General features: G+C 39.3%; 2 protein-coding genes across 6 annotated transcripts; both read left to right on the forward strand.

Moving 5' to 3' along the window:
• The first annotated feature begins 831 nt into the window (after nt 1–831).
• On the forward strand, nt 832–7794 carry ildr1b (immunoglobulin-like domain containing receptor 1b). 2 transcript variants are annotated; one of them, XM_031294793.1, is made up of 9 exons: nt 832–1093; nt 3378–3548; nt 4162–4311; nt 4446–4565; nt 4672–4818; nt 5057–5182; nt 6059–6228; nt 6298–6945; nt 7156–7794. In XM_031294793.1, the coding sequence occupies exons 1-9, from the start codon at nt 1045–1047 to the stop codon at nt 7192–7194; spliced, it is 1620 nt and encodes a 539-aa protein (XP_031150653.1). In that variant the 5' UTR covers nt 832–1044; the 3' UTR covers nt 7195–7794. The 2 variants fall into 2 exon arrangements, with proteins under 2 accessions (XP_031150653.1, XP_031150648.1); XM_031294788.1 differs by having other exon boundaries at nt 6059–6945.
• Nucleotides 7795–9164: 1370 nt separating this feature from the next.
• On the forward strand, nt 9165–20741 carry me3 (malic enzyme 3, NADP(+)-dependent, mitochondrial). Of its 4 annotated transcripts, XM_036004191.1 has the most exons (16): nt 9165–9426; nt 9850–9942; nt 9991–10082; nt 12595–12728; nt 13232–13381; nt 14360–14435; nt 14559–14720; nt 14890–14993; nt 15069–15178; nt 16328–16425; nt 16576–16689; nt 16781–16886; nt 17474–17616; nt 18835–19008; nt 19093–19191; nt 20242–20741. In XM_036004191.1, exons 2-16 carry the CDS (start codon nt 9855–9857, stop codon nt 20401–20403), a joined length of 1812 nt encoding a protein of 603 aa, XP_035860084.1. In that variant the 5' UTR covers nt 9165–9426; nt 9850–9854; the 3' UTR covers nt 20404–20741. The 4 variants fall into 4 exon arrangements, with proteins under 4 accessions (XP_035860084.1, XP_031150656.1, XP_035860085.1 ...); XM_031294796.2 differs by having other exon boundaries at nt 9850–10082; XM_036004192.1 differs by lacking the exons at nt 9165–9426; nt 9850–9942; nt 12595–12728 and having other exon boundaries at nt 9952–10082.
• The last annotated feature ends 70 nt before the right edge of the window (nt 20742–20811 follow it).

Raw genomic sequence — 20811 nt, forward strand, 5'->3', positions numbered from 1 at the left:
GCTAATTCAACGATTAATGAACTGGATGTCAACATTTACATAAAGAATCTTTTTATCTGCCATGTAAACTCATCAAAGGCTTTGAACTCACCAAAACACAGCAGATAACTAATTAATACATGAGTAATGTTGTCTGTTTTTCCATTGTTACTTTTGCTTTTACCCTTGTCATACTTTTTAAAACTATAAAAGAGACTGCCTAAAATAATGGGAGTATCCATCTATCTATCTATCTGTAGTTCTTGGTATTGAAAACAACAATTTGGCTTTGAAATAAAAACCTAAACTTGTATTGGCACTGAAAAAGACAATAGTACTGAAAAAAGTTCCTTTGGAGAAAATAACACAGATATAAAGAAATGTATGCGACACATGATTATTATTTTTGTCACACACATAGTTTTTAGGTAGGCCTATTATTGCATTTGGACGTGCTTTTCAATGAAAATCACATTTTCTTGTATTATTAATTTATTACATTAGTTCAAAGTTGACAGAATATATTTCAATGGCAGTCTTTCAGTTTAAACTCTCTGTCACGGCTCTGCTATTGCTCTCTTCAACCGAATTTGAGACTTCAATTCAAGAGTATAATATCAAGTAAGTCTAGTGTTTCATATTGAGATAATTAGTCATCTAAGAAAAATACAGTTTAGGCATGTATTGGTAATCACCTTTACTTCAAACAAAGGTGATGTTCAATGATCACAAATTGTTTGCTCGTCCTGCTCCTCTTTTTGTTTCCTCCATGTTGCACCTGTCAGAGAGGGCGGGGTCAATGATGTCACCTGAAGCTGGAGGGGGAGGGGGAGGGGGATGATCCGCCTCTCTCTCTGTGGGAAAGTTGTTCCTCAATGCTGCTGTAAACATCGTCTTTCACCTCAGAGAGTAAACACAGCCGCACTAACATGTGGTGTTAGGTGTAAGGAAGAGTTACTATGCAGAGCAGCGGATACAAAACGTTTTCATCCAAATATTCAGGATTTGTGGTGGATTTTGAGTCGCCTGGGATTGAGGGTGAAGCTTCCGCGGAGGAGCAACGAGATGGGAAATATGATCCTGATGGCGCTTCTGCTGGCTCACCTCCCAACAGGTGAGGCTTTAAAGGCGCTATAGTAAACACGATGTGTGCCTAATACTTCATTCAAGTATAGCATCTGTTTTTCCAGTGTATAGCAGTTTAGGGTGAAGCCAAACAGTCAAAACTAACTGATGTGTACAAGTTAATTATCGACAGGTGTGAACAGGACAAGGCCGACTGCTGTCACGTGACTGCACACTAACCGTTGTTCGTCTCCAAAATAAAAACGTCCAAACAGTTCACACAGTGGAAACATCCTCGTTTTATAGAAGACAATATTAAATATAACTTTTAATTCAAACCTTCTTAGAGGATATCAAAGTAGCAGTTTCATTGTTGATTAATCTCCTGTTAAACTGAAATAATTAGTCAATTATCTACAGAAAGTTAAAACAGCAATTGTGATGACTGAATACACTTTTATCAAGCAAAAATGTAAAAAATTATCTTGTCCCAGCTTCTCAATGTGATAATTGCTTGTTTTTTCTGCTCTATTTTCTAGTAGGAATGAAAAAGGGCTGCAACTATTTTATTATCAATTAATCTGCAGATTATTTTCTGGATTAATCGTTTGTTCTGTAAACTATCAGAAATAATTGAATTGATTGTCCAGGGTGTTTTATGCAACAGTCAGAAACCCAAATATATTCATTCTGTTGATCAATTTATCAATTAATCGACTAATCATTGAAGTTCTATAATTAATATCTTTGGGTTTTGGACTGTTAAAGCAATTTGAAGACGTCATTTTGGCCACTCTTTTCTGACATTTTATAGTCTAAACTATTCATCAATTAATTGCAAAAATAAGAAATAGAACAATTGCTAATGAAAATAGTATTCTTAATTCTTGATTAATCAATTCATTGTTTGGTCTAAAAGTGAGCAAAGTGATGTCTTTAAAATAAAAAAAAACTTAAAAAAATAAAAAACTAAACACAATCAATTGACTATCGAAGAAGACAAAGAAAAGCAATAACATTTTACACTTGAGAGGCTGGAACCTGCAAATTTGCATTTTTCCTTAGAAAGTTTTTTAATCGACAAACTCAATTAATTGACTAATGGTCTCAGTTCTACAACACAACTTTAGTTTATGACTCAGAATACTAATCACATCTTTGAGATTTACAATGTATTTCCAAATATTTTTGCACACTTCTATAAAGCTCGGACAGCTGTGGGAACAATTTTATAGTTTTTTGTGTGGAAAAATACCTAGTTTTGTCCGAAACTATGAAAACTTGCAGTTTATAGTTCAGTTTTATATTGTATTCTCAGACCTCGTTTTATTCTACATCAATAAAGGCAAAGCCATTAATCAACCTGCTACAAGTGGATAAATGAACACCTGATCATGATGTCAGGATATCATGTTGTGACTTAGAGAAGAAACAATTTGCTTACTTGATTAGTTGTTCAACAAAAGATTAATTGGTGACACTAGATAATCGATTAGTACTTTTTTTTTAGATTACTTGTTGGGGATTTTTGGCTTTTAATTGATAGGACAGCTGTAGACAGGAAAGGGGGTACGACATGCAGCAAAGGGCCACAGGTTGGAATTGAACCCTGGGCCGCTGGGGCAAGGACTGAGCCTTGGTACATGGGGCGCACACTCAACCAGGGGAGCTGCCAGGGCACCCTATTGATTAGTACTTTTTAAAGCAGAAATTCACTGGTTCTGTATGATAGTTTGGGACTGTTCGGATAAAACATGCAATTTGAAGACGTCAACTTGAGCTCTGGGAAATATTGATGGACGTTTTTCACTCTTTTCTGATATTTTAATGGGTCAAACATTTCAGAACATAACTGTCAGATTAATCAATAATGAAAATAATTGTTAGTTGCAGCCCTCATCGATTGCTGTATATATTTTCAGACATAAATCAACTGGGGGAAAATGCCAACACATGTCAGTGACAGTCACTGACAAACAAACGCATCTCTATCAGAGTTCTGGACGACCACTGAAAGAGAACGTGTTTAAACTTTGATCTGAACCTTAACCGATGCTTTTCTCAATAAGCAGAGGTCGCCTGTCATCATCTTGTTTTCTCCAACTCTACAGTTCTGATCATGATTGACAGCTATTACTTCTAATGATATAGAACAAAACGCACACTTAAGGACTTCTGTTGTAAGCCGTTAACCAGTTTGGTCAGATTCTTATCAATCCAGCATTCAAGAGCAGAGCTGTGACACAAACACAAGTGACACAAGTCACATTTGAATACTGTGTCATGTGTGCAGTTATTTTACATTGTATCATTATTCTTCCTACTTCTATCAGAACTGCTGTCCATCCAGGTGATGGTTCCAGAGACGCAGAGGAGTACGACTCTGTTTGCCTCTGTGATCATTCGCTGTGACTACTCCACTTCAGCGAACCTTCAGGATGTCCTGGTCACCTGGAGGTACAAGTCCTTCTGTAAAGATCCGGTGCTGGAGTACTACTCCACAGGTGAGACTGCAGCTGGAAGGAGACACGGATTTTAATGTGCAATGATGTAGCTGAACCAGACCTTTGAAAAAAATTGTGGTGTACAGAAACACATGCGAGACGGTGAGCTCTCATTCTTTAGAGCACTACAGATTAGTTTAGTTTTAATGAACACCATTCTTGGCTTGATATTTTTCAAATGTTCATGCTCAGAAGAGTTACCAAAACAGCAATGTTCATTTTCTTTTTGTGTGGATGTATTCTTACATTTGAAAAAAAAAAGAAAAAAAGCTATTGGTCATGCAAAAGGCTTGTGCATTGGTATTAGAATAGCAGCATTTTGTAATATCAAGATAAGTAAGGAAAGATATGTTCATTATTATAAGCACATACTAACGTTGAAGCTGTAATAATACACACACACACACACACACACACACACATACACACATACACACATACACACATATTGAGACACTAGTTATATTAACCTGCTGAAGAGCTGGTTGTTGTAGTTTTCATCTGAAGGACTTTATTGCCACAGTTGTGATGGTTAGAGTAGTATGAGGTAGACCGATCTAAAAGAATGCAACAAGTTGAACATATTTCATTGTATTTTCCTCTGTTTCTGAAGCCTTTCAGGCCTCTCTGCAGCTGGGTCAGGACCCCACCAATGACTGCCCGGACAGCCAGCGAACACTCCGCACAGTGATCCAGAAGAGGGGCACTAATGAGCCCATGCTGGGTTCAGACTATAGAGAGCGCAAAATTACCATTCAAAACAGTAAGTTTGATCTCATCATAATGACAATGTTGATATTTCAGTATCAGTATATTACATTTTAATGTTATTATGTTGCTTCTCTAAGATAGAGTTGATCTTGTTGTTTAAAGTAATGTGACATGTTCTGTGAATAGAGGCTGACCTGGTCATCAGTGAGGTGATGTGGTGGGATAACGGCGTGTATTTCTGCACCATCGACGCTGCCGGTGACACGACGGGCGACTCGGATAAAGAAGTCAAACTCATCGTGTATAGTGAGTTTCCTCAGTTAAGGTTTTGGTACTTAAGGTCACGTAGAGCCCAAAAAGAATTTTCCTAGATTGAAATATCTGTAATCATGCGTCTTCTTACCTGTTCCAGACTGGCTGACCGTCCTGTTAATCATCATCGGTGCTCTCCTGCTCATCATGCTCTTCTGCATATGTTGCTGTCAGTGCTGCCCACAGAAGTGCTGCTGCTACGTCCGCTGCCCGTGTTGTCCACAGACATGCTGCTGCCCAGAGAAAGGTACACAAGATGCTTTTTTGTTTTTGTATTATTTGTTTTACCCAGAATTGACAATTCAGTACTTTTTATGAAGCCAAAAGCTACATCACACTTTACAGATTATTTTACACAAATCTTTATGCAGCTATCCAAGTGTTTCTCCTGCAGATTCTGTACTTGTTCCAGCCTATGTATCGAAGTATGCTAAGTCAATACCGAGTCACTCAAACCTTTGACCCTCTCTTTGCTCTGATTTCAGTTGTGATGCAGCACAGGATGATCCGAGAGGCTCAGAAGGCTATGGCTCCTTGGATGAACGGTCAACCCATTTACGCTCCCATTAGCTCCAACGCCTCCTCCCAGGGCGTCCCCATGCTATACTCAGGTGAGTGACACAAAAGTACACACAAAAGAGAACCCTTTAATGCTTTGTTGAACGTTCTTAGCATCATTCTGTTTGGTTTAGTTTCAAAAGTGGGATCAGTACTTGTATGTCTGTATTTTATATATTTAATATAAAAATAACACATTGTGTTGAAATATGATTTCAACGATGGTCCAACAAATAAATAGAAAGTCTGTGTAAATTGCTGTATTAAGCTATTATAGCATTAACCATACTTAAAATCCCATTTAGTTTCATACTGTTGTATTTCAGTCTTCACTAAAAGAAAAACCACTGTCCTTTACTGCCTCTTCTTTGATTGATGTTCAGTTTAGCAACTTTTTAGGTGAATATTAACTGCTAATAAAATATTAAGTAACTTTTTGCCTACCTACAACATGCAGATAAGGTCACATTCATTGGTTTAAGTGTCTTTCTGCAAATTTACAGTTCTGTTCACTCTCCCCACTCACAGCGTTTTCAGCCGCAGCAGGCAGCTGTTTTCAGTGGAAAAAAGCAAAACAGCAGACAACATATATAAAATAAAATAAAATAGCTGGGAACATAGTGGAGCATTTAGCAACTAAGGAGCCAGATATTTCCTTCTGGAGTGAGTGTAGAGCAAAAACAGAGCTAAAAGATAATGAATATTGGACTTACATTCATCAGCTGGACACAAAAACAACTCAAAATGAATCATTTGTATGTTGCTCCCTATCTGCTGGATGTGTAAATATGAAACTATTTGCAAACAGCATATCAACTTTGAAGGATGAAAATGTATCAATGTTGTGATTACAGCTTGTTTCTGATGGCCCCAAGTGGCCAAGTAGTAAGATTGTTTATGTCTTTCTCTCTTTGTCACTTTTGTTTCAGGCTCATACTTGGACTACCCCACCAAACAAAACTATGCCATGGCTCCCATGCAGCTGTCCCCCATGGCCCTGCAGCATCAGCCGCCTCCTCCTCCTCCACACCATGTGAACGGCAGTGTGCACGGCAACAACCGCGGCACCGGCCAGGTGTTGGACTACCTGGAGAACCAGGTGAGGGGACTGGATGTGGGAGCACATCAAATGGCTCCACACGCTCACCAAAATATGCTCCCATTGCAGCCTCAACTTCAGCCTCAGCTGGCTCCTCAAGCCGTTCCCTACACACCGGGGCCCCCTAGTATGTTGTCGGCCCTGGATGAGATGGGGGTGAGAGGGCTGGAGAGAAGGGTGATCACCCTGCCTCCTATAATCCAGCGTGTACCCAGCTTTTCCTCACGCAGGGAGCCTGGAGGTGGAGACACAGCCAGAGGTGGGCCCAGAATATCCAGCCAGTCCAGTGGGAGTACAAACCGGTCTGGAGGAGGTCACCACCGCGACAGTCGTGGCTATAGAGATGCCTCTCCTCCCAGACGGGGGATCTTGCGTGATAACAGCAATGACTCCGAATGGGAGAACAGGCGAGCAAGAGCGCCACACAGGAGTTCGAGGAATGAGAGAGGAAGCTCGGCCGGGAGTAGAGGAGGTGGATCCAGGCCGCGTACTCGTAGTCGTGACGACCTGATGGAGGAGCTGCACAGCAGAGCATCTCGGAGGGAGAAGAGCTATTCCCCTCCTCAGCGTCGCAAAGGATCCTGGAGCTCAGATGAGGAGGAAGACAGCAGGAGAAGGAAAGGTGGTAAAGGGAAGAATTGGCCAGAGAATCCCCCCAGCTACTTCTCCATTGAGACCCAGCCTGGACGCAGCCGTGGGAACTACGAGCACCTTTCTGTAAGATCCAAATACTGACATACACTCTGAACCAATAGACTGATGACAGTTTTTCTCTGTTAGCTTTCAGTCTGTTACTTTCCACCTTTTTCTTTTTAGCCTTGACTTTTTCATCACTTTTTTTGTACTTCTTTGTCTTTTTGGTCTTCTATTGAATCATCATATCTCTGTCTTTAACTTAACTCCATCTCTGTCACTTTTCTCTCATAGGATAGAAGCTCCCGTAGCGGCACCAGCGTAGTCATCTGAAATATTTCTATATCTTTTTTAAAACTTGTTCCTGAATGTTTCCAGAACGGTGAAAATGAAGACAAACAGTGGGTACCTTCATCTGTTCATTAGGCTTGCAAAAATATAGTTATTGTTGTGAAATTTGATAGTGAGTACTGGAAATTTACTCAATGGATATACTTTTACTCTGTATGCACTGTATGTATTTGCAACTAAAAATATGATTTTTATGCATGGGAAAAAAAGCTGTTCCGTCAAGGCTATACATTGCAGATGATATGCAATTATATTAAGCTTGTGTGTGATTAGTTCTAACTGTATTACATGGTGGCATTTGTCTAGTGATGGAATAAAGTATCCTTTTGTTGTTTGTGAAGTAAATGTTTAACCATTTCAACAAGCATACATTCTTTTTTTTACATTTTATCCATAGTAAAATTATTAGACAGTAACTTCAATTAAAAAAGTATGCTGCTTGGACACGGTGGACTTCCTGAACCTTTTAAATCAACAAAAAACAACTTATAATTGTGATTTTCATTAATGTTTTGTTACAAACATGAATAGAGATGTATCATGATGATATGTGTATGTTTTAAATAAACCTTTTTAGATACAGCTAGTGTGAAGTGAGTAATTTATGTACTTTTTATACATTGTAAAATCTGAAGCGATCTCTTAAACTAAAAAGATGTTCCTAGAGATGGATTATCAACTGGGTAAAGTGGGCAACTTCCCCTGGACATCCAGTGGTAACTGGTAATTTAACTTCTTATGTTTATTTGGAAATTTGCCCCACTAAAGTAAGATGTCAACTGGGTTCTTGTGTCAAAATGTAGTTATAAAACCATAATTATATTTTGCTAACATGGTGCATAATCCTAAATAAAGTTGCATTTCATAGTATTACCTTAATTAACTAATTCACATAATTTATTTTGAGAAAACTCATAATAATAAATATCATATAATCATAATAAATTAACTCAACTGAAACCATATGGGGAGAACTGTATTACAAATTGTGAAAATCCAAGACTTTAAATTGGTCATCAGAATTGGATGTAGGATGATAAGAAGGAAGCCAGAATCTTTAACTGTATATGTAGATTTATCATTGATTTATGTTTAGATGTAGAATTATGTTTTATGTTTATCAAATTAAACTAACATATTAAAATGACATTGAGCTGGTTTTGTATATTTTGTGAATATGTGGGTTATTATAATTTTTTGTTTTGTTTGTTGAGGTTGTCAAATTGCTGTTTCGGCTTTATATAGAAGTGTACAGTATATACTGTATACTATAGGATGTGGGTCGATATACACAGTTGCCAGTTTAACATGTACAATACATCTAGCTAAAACTGCAGTCTAATCTACCTTGAAGGTTATTATGTTCTGTTATTTTAGAGATGTGTTAATTTAACTTTTGTGGTTATTTTGCAGGCTTTGTGTTGCTGTTTAATTGTTTTACTGAGAGGTCATAGTATGTCAGTATTGCTGTAACTTTGGGCAAAAATACAGTGAAGCTGCCATTTGCAGTGTGATGTGTGTACTGCACTTGATAGGAACTTGCCCCAGGGGCTACAAAACAAGTTTAACGGCATGACTGTACCATATATCACCTTTATTTAGTCAGGGAGGGCAGGGCAAGCTCTCATTTCCAATGACGCGCTGATTACATGCCAAGATGGCCAATACTCACTACAGTCTGATTAAGTAGAGACGCCTTTCTTACAGCAGGGGGAGCCAGAGGCTATTCATATGATCTGCAGACTGTATGATTTGAGTTCTGTGGTGTTCTGTCAGTGGTGTTCCTAACAGAGTTGAACAATAGTCTGTTTACCCACAGCTGTGTTTTTTATGCCATGTAATTTAAACAGTGCCACTGTTCTATTACAATGCAGTAATCATAATAGCATAAAGGCAAGTTCTTATACATTATGAAATCTCTGCAAAGATAATTATGTTGCATTTTGAAGTGCAGATGTTGAAGCTGAAGATGGAGCCAGTGTTTACTGAATAACAGGGAGGAGGTGGTTGGTTGGCCCGCCTCTTAGCCCGCGAAGCTGCGGTCTGATTGGTGGGGAAGTGGGACTGTCAATGATAAAGGTTCCTAGATTAGCTGTTAGCTGTCGATTCTTCACAACATTCACTGATAACATATCGTTAACGCGAGCACCGGGGGAAAAAACGTTTTCTATGAAGATTGAAGTCAGGGCCACAGCAGCTTCACACCGTTTCCAGGTGAGGCTAACTGAATATTAGCTACCCGCTAGCTATTAGCAGTTGCGCATATTGTTCCAAAAAAAAAACATCTGACAGTTTACAGTAACCAGCTAATCTGATGCAGCCGCATAAAGCAGCATGTTGATATGAACACACTGAACACATCGGCTCAATCATTTATAAACGAGCATTCTATTTATATCATTTATTCGCACTAATGAATGGCTGCTATGACACTTGTTTATCACTGTGACTCAGCTTATAACGTTAAAGCTAGCTAATGGTTCAGATTCACTCCTCACACTAGGAGCGGAGCAGGTTATTTACAGGAACACAGACTCGCTGAACTTGTTATATTCAAGGTAATATTATGTGTGGAAGGTGACTTACCACCTGCAGGATATACAGTAACTGACACTCACTGTATGTTGTTGTCTGCAGGCAGCATGAACTCCCTCCCAGGAAAAGCCGTTCTGTCTCTGTGCAGGCGCACGGCAGCAGCGGGTGGGATGAGAGTCTTTGCCGGTTCGCCGGGTCACCCCGCTGGGGGCATGCCCGCCGGCAGGGCCTCTCTCCCGGCTGTGCGCGTCTGCCACTCCGGAACGGGTCGCAAGGGCAGCGTCAGCACCAAGAAAAGGGGCTACGACATCACCAGAAACCCACACCTCAACAAGGTGAGCTCACCGATGTGTCCAGTACATTTTCTTATCAATCACCAGGAGCAAGTCCATATTCCTTTTTATTCTACGACAGTGACAACAACAGGTAAAGGTCAGGGGGTGCCCACTTGTAATGTATGTGAGGACATTATACTCAGCTATATTCATATGAACATAGCACAACAGAAGATATCTACCTTTTTTTTAAACGTTATCTAACTAAAATTATGTTAGACATTTTAAGGCTGCAACTAACGACTAGGCTATTTCAATTATTGATTAATCCACTGACTTTTTTTGATCAATCAAATAATCAATACAGTGTTTTGGTCTTTAAGAAAAAAATGCCCCTCAGAAGTGGCGTGCCCAAGAGAGGTGTCTTCAAATGTCTCTTTTTGTCTGACCAACAGCCCAAAAAGCTGAAGATATTCAGTTTATTATCATAAAAGACCAAGAAAACTAACATATTTACGTTTGACTAGTCAATTTGTTGGTATTTTAGCTTAAACAATATTACTCCTATAATTGAATCATTGGCCATCTTGTCCTCACATTTGTTATAAATGACCTAGTTCATATAGTTCTAAGATGATGTGTGAGGTGTCATCACAACTTATTTATATATTATTAGCATCTCTATAGGCCTTCTACATTTTCTTTTTTTTTTTTAGAGTTGGATAGAAAAAAAGCCCTTTCCAAAGATGCTGCAGTTGCAGAACTGTTCAAAAACAAACATCCAGCAAGTGACTCACCAATGTTTTTACTGCATTTTTTTCAACCCAAACTTGGTTCTGACAGGAAATACTTTCTTTCTGCCGTGCTAGAGGACAGCATCAGCATGACTAACTGAGTTTATTGCTTTGATTTGGGTTGGTGTCAGGTCGGTCACAGTTCCTTCCACACTTCCTAATGCTCAGTCAGCAGTTACACGCCTGACTCACAGGTCAATTCAGCAGAGTTGAGCGCCACTTAGATGAACATTTTTTAGTTCATGTCGATGGTGTGCTTAAACGTTTTACACATTTACACACATTTTGTCACCATCACGCAGTCGTTGGTGTGATGCTAGTTGACACTGAGCAGCTCCACTGGGTATATTAACTGTATTTATTGAGGAAGGCCAGATTTGTGACCTATTCATTAACCTATTTTTATCTGCAAACCGGCCAAACTGACTCCAGTGACCTTTCACATGTAAAAGTTCAAAATCGGTTCATAACCATAAATGTAACACGTGATTATATTTGGTGCTATTATGTTGTAAATGCAGAGTAGTCCATGATGAGGTTTGAATTGGAGTTTGGATTTGGATTACTAAGGTTAAGCAGTTTATCTACATTTAGTTTCACTCTCTCCTTGGGTTGACAGATAGCATGTAGGCTAGCCTTAATTGCTACTGGTTAGAAGTGTCACCTTAATGGGTTTACTTTACCTGTTCGCTCTAATGCATTTAGCTTAACTCTGTTAATCTGTGACTTTCTCATTGGCCACGTTCACAGTTAGGCAGATATATTAGTTATCAGCGTTTACATGTAAAAAGTTTTCCATCCACATTTGTGATGTTGGAATAGTTTGAAAGTTTGCCGTGCACACTGACATTCTCTTGCCTTGTCTAATGTTAATCTGGTTTGGTATTTAAAGCATCAGCGTGTCAGAGTATCTCCTTTTTAATGACCTCTGTCAGCAGACCTTTTGTTCTGCAGACTGTTGCTTGCAGCTAAATAGTACAGTAGTGCTCAGCTGTTGATCATGTATCATCAAAATACTCCTCAATGGAAAGCATGCAGCTTGAGGAACAACTGTAGACGTAATGATTGTAATCTACTATTAGCAACCACGTATTTAATCCCCTATCACATTTCACACTCCAGCATGAATAATATACTGGGAGAAGTGTCTGTTCAGAAAAATTCAGACTCACAGTAGATAAACACACTGACACTGGAAGGCCAGTTTATTTCCATGTAGGTCAGTGTTTCCTCTGCTGTGCAAGAATCAAGAGGAAACGGAGAGAGCAATACAGCAGAGACGAGTAAGGGGAAGTGGAGCTGACAGGGGAGTGAGTTCAGGCTCCCACACTATTGGACAGAATAAATAGATTAAACCTCATGCTCCCCTCCAATCACTCTTTGGGAAGTCTGCCAACAGCGAGACAGAGGAGCAGCAGCACTAACCATAACCAGAAGGCAGAGGGGTACAAGGCTGCTTACCAGACTAAAAGCTTGGTCTGGTGTTGTTCACTGCTCTAAGTTAACAAAACATGTGTAAGGCATTTTCAATATTGCCATATTACCTGTGTTATCATATAAAAATGGCAGCTAATGCAGAATTTAGAGAAAACATCAAAAAGACCACTGTGTTTGGGCGCGGCAGTTATGAGTCATAACCAACCTCATACTGTGATGACTAACACATGAGTCACTATGGTCTGGGTTGTCCGATTTCTTATTTGGTTTGTAAACTTCACCCAGTGCAAACTCTTTCAGGGATCACAGTGTTGTATAACCGCTCTTCCTCCACCCTGCAGGGAATGGCATTCACCCTGGAGGAGCGCTTACAACTGGGCATCCACGGCCTGCTGCCCCCCTGCTTCCTCTCCCAGGATGTGCAAGTGCTGCGTGTCATGAAGAGCTATGAAACACGCATCAATCCTCTGGACAAGTGAGGGCAGAGACTCGGACATTTACAATAAAGCATGCTGAAGTGCTGTTCAAGAATACAGCGGCAGATGTTGAATGAACCAATCGTGGCTGCCCCACTTGTTTGGTCGAATCTTCTTTAGCATGTCACATCCGTTGCTGGTGCACCATCAGATGCTGTTCTTGTTATTCATAGTATGATTAAAAGTTTATTTAGTGTCACATGAAAGACTTGTAAAGCAGCATGCAGTGGCCTAGAAGTCAAGAACGCAACAGATAACTGCAGCATCTCTGGTTTGGTTCTACGTATCCTGGGACATTTGCTGCATGTCGTTCTCTCTTTCTCTCTCTCTCTCTCTCTCACTCACTCACTCACTCACTCACTCACTCACTCACTCACTCACTATATTAATGCAGAAATAGTTTTAGCACTTTTCCAAATTAACTTTAATCAGAAAAGATCTTGCAGATTTCTTAAAACAAAAATGGTGATGGCAGGTTTTGATGACTCGCTTTCTGTCTCAGGTACATCCTGCTGATGACGCTGCAGGACAGAAACGAGAAGTTGTTCTACCGCTTGCTGACCTCTGACATCGAGGAGTTCATGCCCATCGTATACACTCCCACTGTCGGCCTGGCGTGCCAACAGTATGGACTCGCCTTCAGGAGACCACGGTGAGATACATCACATCTACACTGTAGCTGCACAACAACACTATTTGTTTAGGTATTGTTTTATTTTTTACACTTGGTTTAACATTCTCTATGAAGGACCATTTTTCATGTTTTGAAACAACAATTGTGTATACCTGACATTCCTAACCACCAACCAACCACTTAAAGCAGACTTAAAACTGGTTTGAGTTAGTCACAAAGAACTCAGAGTTTTGGTTTAATCTGAATTGCATTGTGATTGTCATGCCAAAAAGAACAGATTGAATCATTGTGTCGGTGTTTACATCATGTCTCAGCTGCACACTATGGACTAATTCAAACCAAAGGTGGGTACATTGTGGATAGTGGTGTGAGGGATACAGGGAACAACTAAATAATAAAAGCAATAATAAATCCATTGAAAAACGTTTTTGCTGGATATTTATAGAGTTTACAAATTACAGTTAGGCAGTATCAAAATCACAGTTAGATTGACGTCTGTCGGGCGCCCGGATAGCTCAGTTGGTAGAGCGGGCGCCCATATACAGAGGTTTACTCCTCGACGCAGCGGGCCCAGGTTTGACTCCGACCTGCGGCCCTTTGCTGCATGTCATTCCCCCTCTCGCTCCCCTTTCATGTCTTCAGCTGTCCTGTCAATAAAGGCCTACAAATAATCATAAAAAAAGATTGACGTCTGCGTGGTCTTTAATAATTTCCAATTAGCTATTAATTAAAAAAAAAAGTACATACAATTCTTATACTTTTAATTTAGTTTACATCCTTTTAACTTCGGTTTTAATGTCATATTCCTTTTTATTAAGGCTTTGAAATAATCAGTTTAATGGACTTCCTTTCTCAGGCAAGTTTGAAGTATCTGATGTTTGATTTTCATGTCTGACTGCAGTGATTGAAAACCAACAGCGTGCAGGAAACTGATCTAAAAACGTGCATCATCAAATCAATACTGCTGCCTTATAATTTAAACCTACTTGTTTATAGAGGACTTTTCATCACCATCCATGATAAAGGCCACATTGCCACCGTGCTCAACTCCTGGCCTGAAGAAGACATAAAGGTACACACACACACACACACACACACACACACACACACACACACACACAAACACACACTGCTAATAATGCCTGAGAAATGAACAGTCTTATCAAACAAATTACTAATATGTGTTCTTGTGTAGGCCATTGTGGTGACAGACGGGGAGCGTATCCTCGGCCTGGGTGACCTGGGAAGCTACGGAATGGGTATTCCTGTTGGGAAGCTGGCGCTCTACACAGCCTGTGGAGGTGTTCGGCCGCAGCAGTGTCTCCCTGTGCTGCTGGACGTCGGCACTGACAACCAGGTGTGTTTGATCGCAGAGCTGAAGGACGGCTAGAGTGAGGTTTTTATACCTGCCTCTCATCAGTCGTTACTTGATAGCGTCCATTTCAGATGAGTTTTATGATAGTTCTAAAACAAAAATGTGATGCCAAGTTGTCTCTTATTGATTGACTGACTGATTTTTGATCCAGACGCTGCTCGATGACCCCCTGTACATCGGACTGAAGCACAAGAGAATCAGAGGAAAGGAGTATGACGAGCTGGTCGACGAGTTCATGCAGGCAGTGACAGACAAGTGAGTGGAAACACAAATGACTGAAATGTTCTAGCGACTCCTGATGGCTGACTCTGTCACTCTGTCGTCCTGCAGGTACGGGATGAACTGTCTGATACAGTTTGAGGATTTTGCCAACACCAATGCTTTTCGCATCCTCAACAAATACAGGAATCGATACTGCACCTTCAATGACGACATCCAAGGTCTACTACTCACAGCCTCCCTTTTTAATCACGATGTTAATGACTTCAAAATAGACAAAAATAACACTTAATACCATCTAAACAATCCACATGACCTTATTTTGCTTCCTCACAATGTTCCCAGCCCAGAAATACCACATTCTCAGAAGCAAGAGACAAAAACAGAGATTACAATTTAAGTGCAATCTCAGAGGCACACCTATAAAATAATCAGTTCATCCTATTTCCTGTTTCCAGCCAGAGCCATAAATGACTCCTACTAAGATACAAGCGACCCTTAACCTTGGAATAATTATTAATCATCAATATCACCAACAACAAATACTGTTCATTCTGTTATGATTTTGTTTAAAGGAGCTTGTATCTTTTGTAACTAACTTTTCAGGTTACTTAGTAGAATTTGGTTAATGCCTAAATGCTGCTGGAGGAGACTGACAGAGAAATTATTTATTAATTTTATATTATATTTATATTATTATTTATTTTATATATATATATATATATATATATTTTTATATATATAAATAAATAAATAAATAAATAAATAAAATTATTATTATCAGCAAGATCACCTCATTCCTGGCTTTGTCAGTAAGTAAAAACACTGTGGAAGTTGAGTTGTTCACTCACTTTTTAAAATTTCAGTTCACCACAGAAATTTTTAGATTTCTAAAACTAAATGCTGATGTAAACGCCCTGGGGAATATTTGCATCAAATATGCACTGACACAAACTGCAGAAAGGAAGCGAGGTGTTCCTTAAAAGAGCTCTACACTCCCTCTGCTGGAGTCGTCTGGTAACTACTCCTGCTGTTAATGCTGCTGGTAGGATGACATTATAGACATAAAAACATAAGAAAACACAAAAACACTGTACTTCAACTGCTGCAACTGACAGTAAACATTGTACACATAAAATATGATATAACATGAAAATCTTCAAATATCAGAATGTGAAAAATACTAACTATGAAGCCATTATTGTTACTCTACTTGTTCCGACTTGCTGGTAATCAACATGATTTCATCAACAAATAACAAAATTAGCATTTTATATTTCTAAATTAACTATATGGTCATGACACACAGTTTCTGCACGTCATTCAGCGTGTCTCATTTTTCAGATGAGATCTTTTTCTTTTCTTTTCAGGCACGGCCTCAGTAGCTGTTGCCGGGATCTTAGCTGCTCTGAAGATCACCAAGAACAAACTCTTAGACCACACCTTTGTTTTCCAGGGGGCGGGTGAGGTGAGAAGATCTTGCTCACAAGGATTTTATTCTGTTTTGAAACAAAAATAACTGTCTGTAATCCCTAAGAGATGAGACTCAACTCTGATGACTCATTTAAAATTAGCCAAGGTTGTTAGAAAATGATCCTTTTTTTTCTTTTCTTGCCAGGCTGCTCTTGGTATCGCTCATCTGCTCATGATGGCCATGGCCAAACGGGGATTAAGTAGAGAAGAAGCTGCCAAGAAGATCTGGTTGGTTGATTCAAAAGGTCTCATTGTAAAGGTACAGTGTGCATCTGTCAACTCACTCAGCCTCCCCAGATATCCCCTGTGTGTAAATCACCAAACAGCACCATCCTTTTACCCAAATTTAGGGAAGAGGCCATCTTAACCACGAGAAAGAGGAGTTTGCTCACGATCACCCACATGTGAAGACCCTGGAGGAGGTGGTGCACACCATCAAACCCACCGCGATCGTAGGTGAGTCTACATATAGGTCTATAGGTGGACAGTCACATTGTGGTTTTTAATGGTGTTAAATAAAACCCCTCTATAATAACCCACATTGTTGTTGTTGTTTCATCCATTTATGGTCATTCCTGAACAGTTGTGGAAAAACGGAGAAACTTATTAAAGGTGAATTTGTGTCTAGCTTTGCACAATAAAAAATTTGTAATTTGCTCCAAATCAACTAATTCACTCAGTGTTTCAAAATGATTTTAGATATAAATGTTAGTATTCATGTGTCTAAATTCAAACACTGTGTGTGATGAACTGGAAGATATTCTCAGTCTTTTAATCAAATGGTGCACCGCTGTGATAACATGACATCTTCTTGGTATTAAGATAGAAAGAAAGAAGAAGAAATTATCAGAAAATAATTACATAAGCACAAACGGATCCATAGGTGAAAATAGTACAATTTGGAGAAAATGTATTGCTTGACAATAATCGACTCATGTGGTCTGAATCCTACAAATGGCACCTTTTATTCACATTGTCTCATCGAAGCTTGTGAACTTAAAGTCATTTCTGTGGATTCTCTGTTCTATTTCCTGAACATGAAGGAGTGGCTGCTATCACAGGAGCATTTACTGAGAAGATTATCAAAGACATGGCATCCTTCAATGAGAGGCCGATCATCTTTGCCCTGAGTAATCCCACCAGCAAGGCGGAGTGCACAGCAGAGCAGTGCTACACGCTCACAGAGGTACTAACCAGCCTCACTGTAGATTTTAGGTGTTACATTTAGAAAGTATAGAAACGTTTCCAAGTGATTAGTATTAGTGTTTCCCACACAAATATACTATTGTGTGTAAGTATGAGAAATAACAAAAACACTGAATGCATATTCTACCTCATACAAAGACAAAGATTTTTTTTTTTTTATGAAATCTGCAATATTTGGCTTGTAGTCTTTTTTTCTGCGCTTCTATTGATACAGTGCTGTATATTATGACACATTACTGACCTGGCTTTAATTTGTATGTGAAATTGTGTAAAATCGATCTACAAATACAGCTGTTGTAGGCCATTTTATTTGGCGCATATGGCCAGACTTTGAGCTGGCTTTATAGTTAGTTAAGTTTTATATGTCAACACATCAGGAAGTTCAACACGAAGGCCTAGTCAACAACTGACAAGAAATGTTGAGGCTCTGTAAGAATTTCCCAAAAACAATGAATAAAGAAACTAAACTTGCCCTTTTTAGGATAACGATAAAACAATCACATATAAAAACTAAACTAAGCATGGATACATGGTTAGCTGTTTTTCAGCTTAAATTTACAAGACAACTTCTTCTTTCTTGTCAGAAAGCACAGTAATCATTGTGCAAATCCACCCTTTTTCTGTTGACATCTACGGTACGTCCCAGTGCACTTTTTTCATTACTGCCCCCTGCAGTCTCAGAAATGTTTCTCCACAGCACCCTAGTAATCTCCGCAGTCTATCTTTAAAGCTATAGTGCGTAGTTTTTGTTGCCCCCATGAGGAATTCTAAGTAATGACAACAAAACTGTCGGTGCATCCACATGATACAAGCCTTCCATTCCCCCACCCCTCCCCTACGCAGTTGCTAGTAGCCAAGGAGGAAACGGAGGATTAAAAAAACATGATGGACTCTTCAGAAGAGGTAATTATCTTCACTCGAGTTTCTGCGCATGAAAGTCGTTGGACGACACCAGTTTCTGAACATAGCCATAGTGATAAATACAGAGAGAGTTGTGTGGAGCAGATAGTCTTAATTAGCTTTTTCTAGCAACTCATTTGGAAATGGCTTGAATGTAACGGACGTTCGTTAATATCAAAAAGTTACGCACTAAAGCTTTAATCAAACAAACAACCAAAAAGAAAACCTATCTTCCTGTTCTCACACTTTCTGCCTGTGTTTTGTCTCTATCCTCATCTTCCTCTCTGTTCTTCTTCAGGGCCGTGGCATCTTTGCCAGTGGAAGTCCGTTCAACAAGGTGACGCTGGCTGATGGACGCACCTTCTACCCCGGCCAGGGAAACAACGCCTACGTCTTCCCTGGAGTCGCTTTGGGTGTTATTGCCTGTGGAGTGCGACACATATCTGACGACGTCTTCCTCACCACAGCCGAGGTATTGTCTTCAGTTACAACATATTTATGTTAAATGACCGGTAGTGTACGTTTCTTCTACTTCCAATCAACTTTATTGTTTCAGGCGATAGCTGACATGGTAACCGAGGAGAACCTGGCTGAGGGAAGACTTTATCCTCCTCTCAACACCATAAGAGAGGTGTCCTTCAAGATTGCAGTTAAGGTGAGTGATCTTTCTGTGCGATCAGCCCTCATTCCTCACAGTGCAATGGAATATGTAACCTCAATCATTTGTTTAAAATATTATGGGGGTATATTGTGGCATGATAGTTTGCACATGGAGCAGAAAACTGACTTAACCCAACTTTATTATGTCTCCCAAAGTGTGCTTGTTTGTGTTTACATACAATAAAAATTGGAGGTCTCAACGAAAATGTTAACATGCTGATATTCTTAAAAATTCTGTCTATATTTTAGGGTATATTGTGGTAACTACTGTGATTGGACATAATATCCTCAAATGGCTAACCAAGTTTAGACATTAGAGAATATTCTTTTTTGTACATTAAACTATTCTCATTAAAGCCTTTTTATTCCTTAATTTAGTGCGATGATGATAAGGGTCTGCTTTAAGATATTAAAGCTGATTTATCTTTTTAAGAGGTTCTATTAATTGCATACGGGAAATTCCAACTTTGTTAAAGACCCTGAAAACTTGGAAAAAAAAAGTGACATTAAATATTAATGATGAAAAAAATAAAAAAAAGTAACAACAAACATGTTTTTGATATTATTTATTAAAGATTAACGCTGGCAGGACTGTGGATCAGGCTCAGAATCATAATCAGAAAAGCTTTATTGCCAAGTACGTTTTTTACACATACAAGGAATTTGTTTTGGTGTTGTAGGTGCATGTCACACATTCTCTAAAATAAAAACTGTTCTTGTGGTGTGTGGTTTTGGTCCTGATGGACCTCATTTGATCAGATTTGACTGACATTAGACTGATTTCAGTTGTTGCCAAATCCTGATTGGTGAACAGAAGTACGACATCACCCTTTTCTCAATGAGCCCCGCCCACTTTAAATCAGTGAAAAGAGCACAGAGGAAAACAAAGAAACCTCGAAAAACCCCAAACTGTTTTGACTTTGGCGGAAAACCTTGTGTTCATGTTGGATCCCATCACTTATTCATAGTAAGAAGCTGATTGATAAAATAAGTTTTCAGGGCCTTTTATAAATCTAATATTTATGTCTGTTTCTGTCTCTGCCAGATTGTCAACCATGCATACAAACACAACATGGCTTCGCTGTACCCTGAACCGAAAGACAAAGAGGCGTTTGTGCTGTCTCACATCTACAGTCCAGATTACGACTCCTTCACTCTGGACACATACAGCTGGCCACAGGACGCCATGAACGTCCAGGACGTGTGATTTTGACTCTCTCCCTCTCAACTCAATATGCTGCTGTGGTGACGCATACTATTTCTGTATTGCCTCTGTTCAGAAACGTCACCAATGATTGTCACATTTTTGCTTTTTTTGCTTGTTTCTTTCATTTATAAATGTTATTAAGTCTCTGCCCTCCTTTCAGACGAACAGTGGTCATTATAATTCAGATGTCTCTATAATTCTCTTAACTGTTGAAAATATCAAGTTGTATTTTTCTCTTTCAGTGTTGTACTTTTTGTTTTTAATCACTTCTCTGTAGCTGATTGAAGGTCTGACTGAATATTTTATAGCCGCACACACACAAACATCATATCAAATATCAAAGCACGACCTCTATAACTTAAACTACACTTCTTTCACTAGATTTTCCAGCTAAGATGTTGACGTATT

This window comes from Sander lucioperca, chromosome 8 (assembly GCF_008315115.2).
Source record: "Sander lucioperca isolate FBNREF2018 chromosome 8, SLUC_FBN_1.2, whole genome shotgun sequence".
In the NCBI taxonomy this organism is placed as follows: domain Eukaryota; kingdom Metazoa; phylum Chordata; class Actinopteri; order Perciformes; family Percidae; genus Sander; species Sander lucioperca.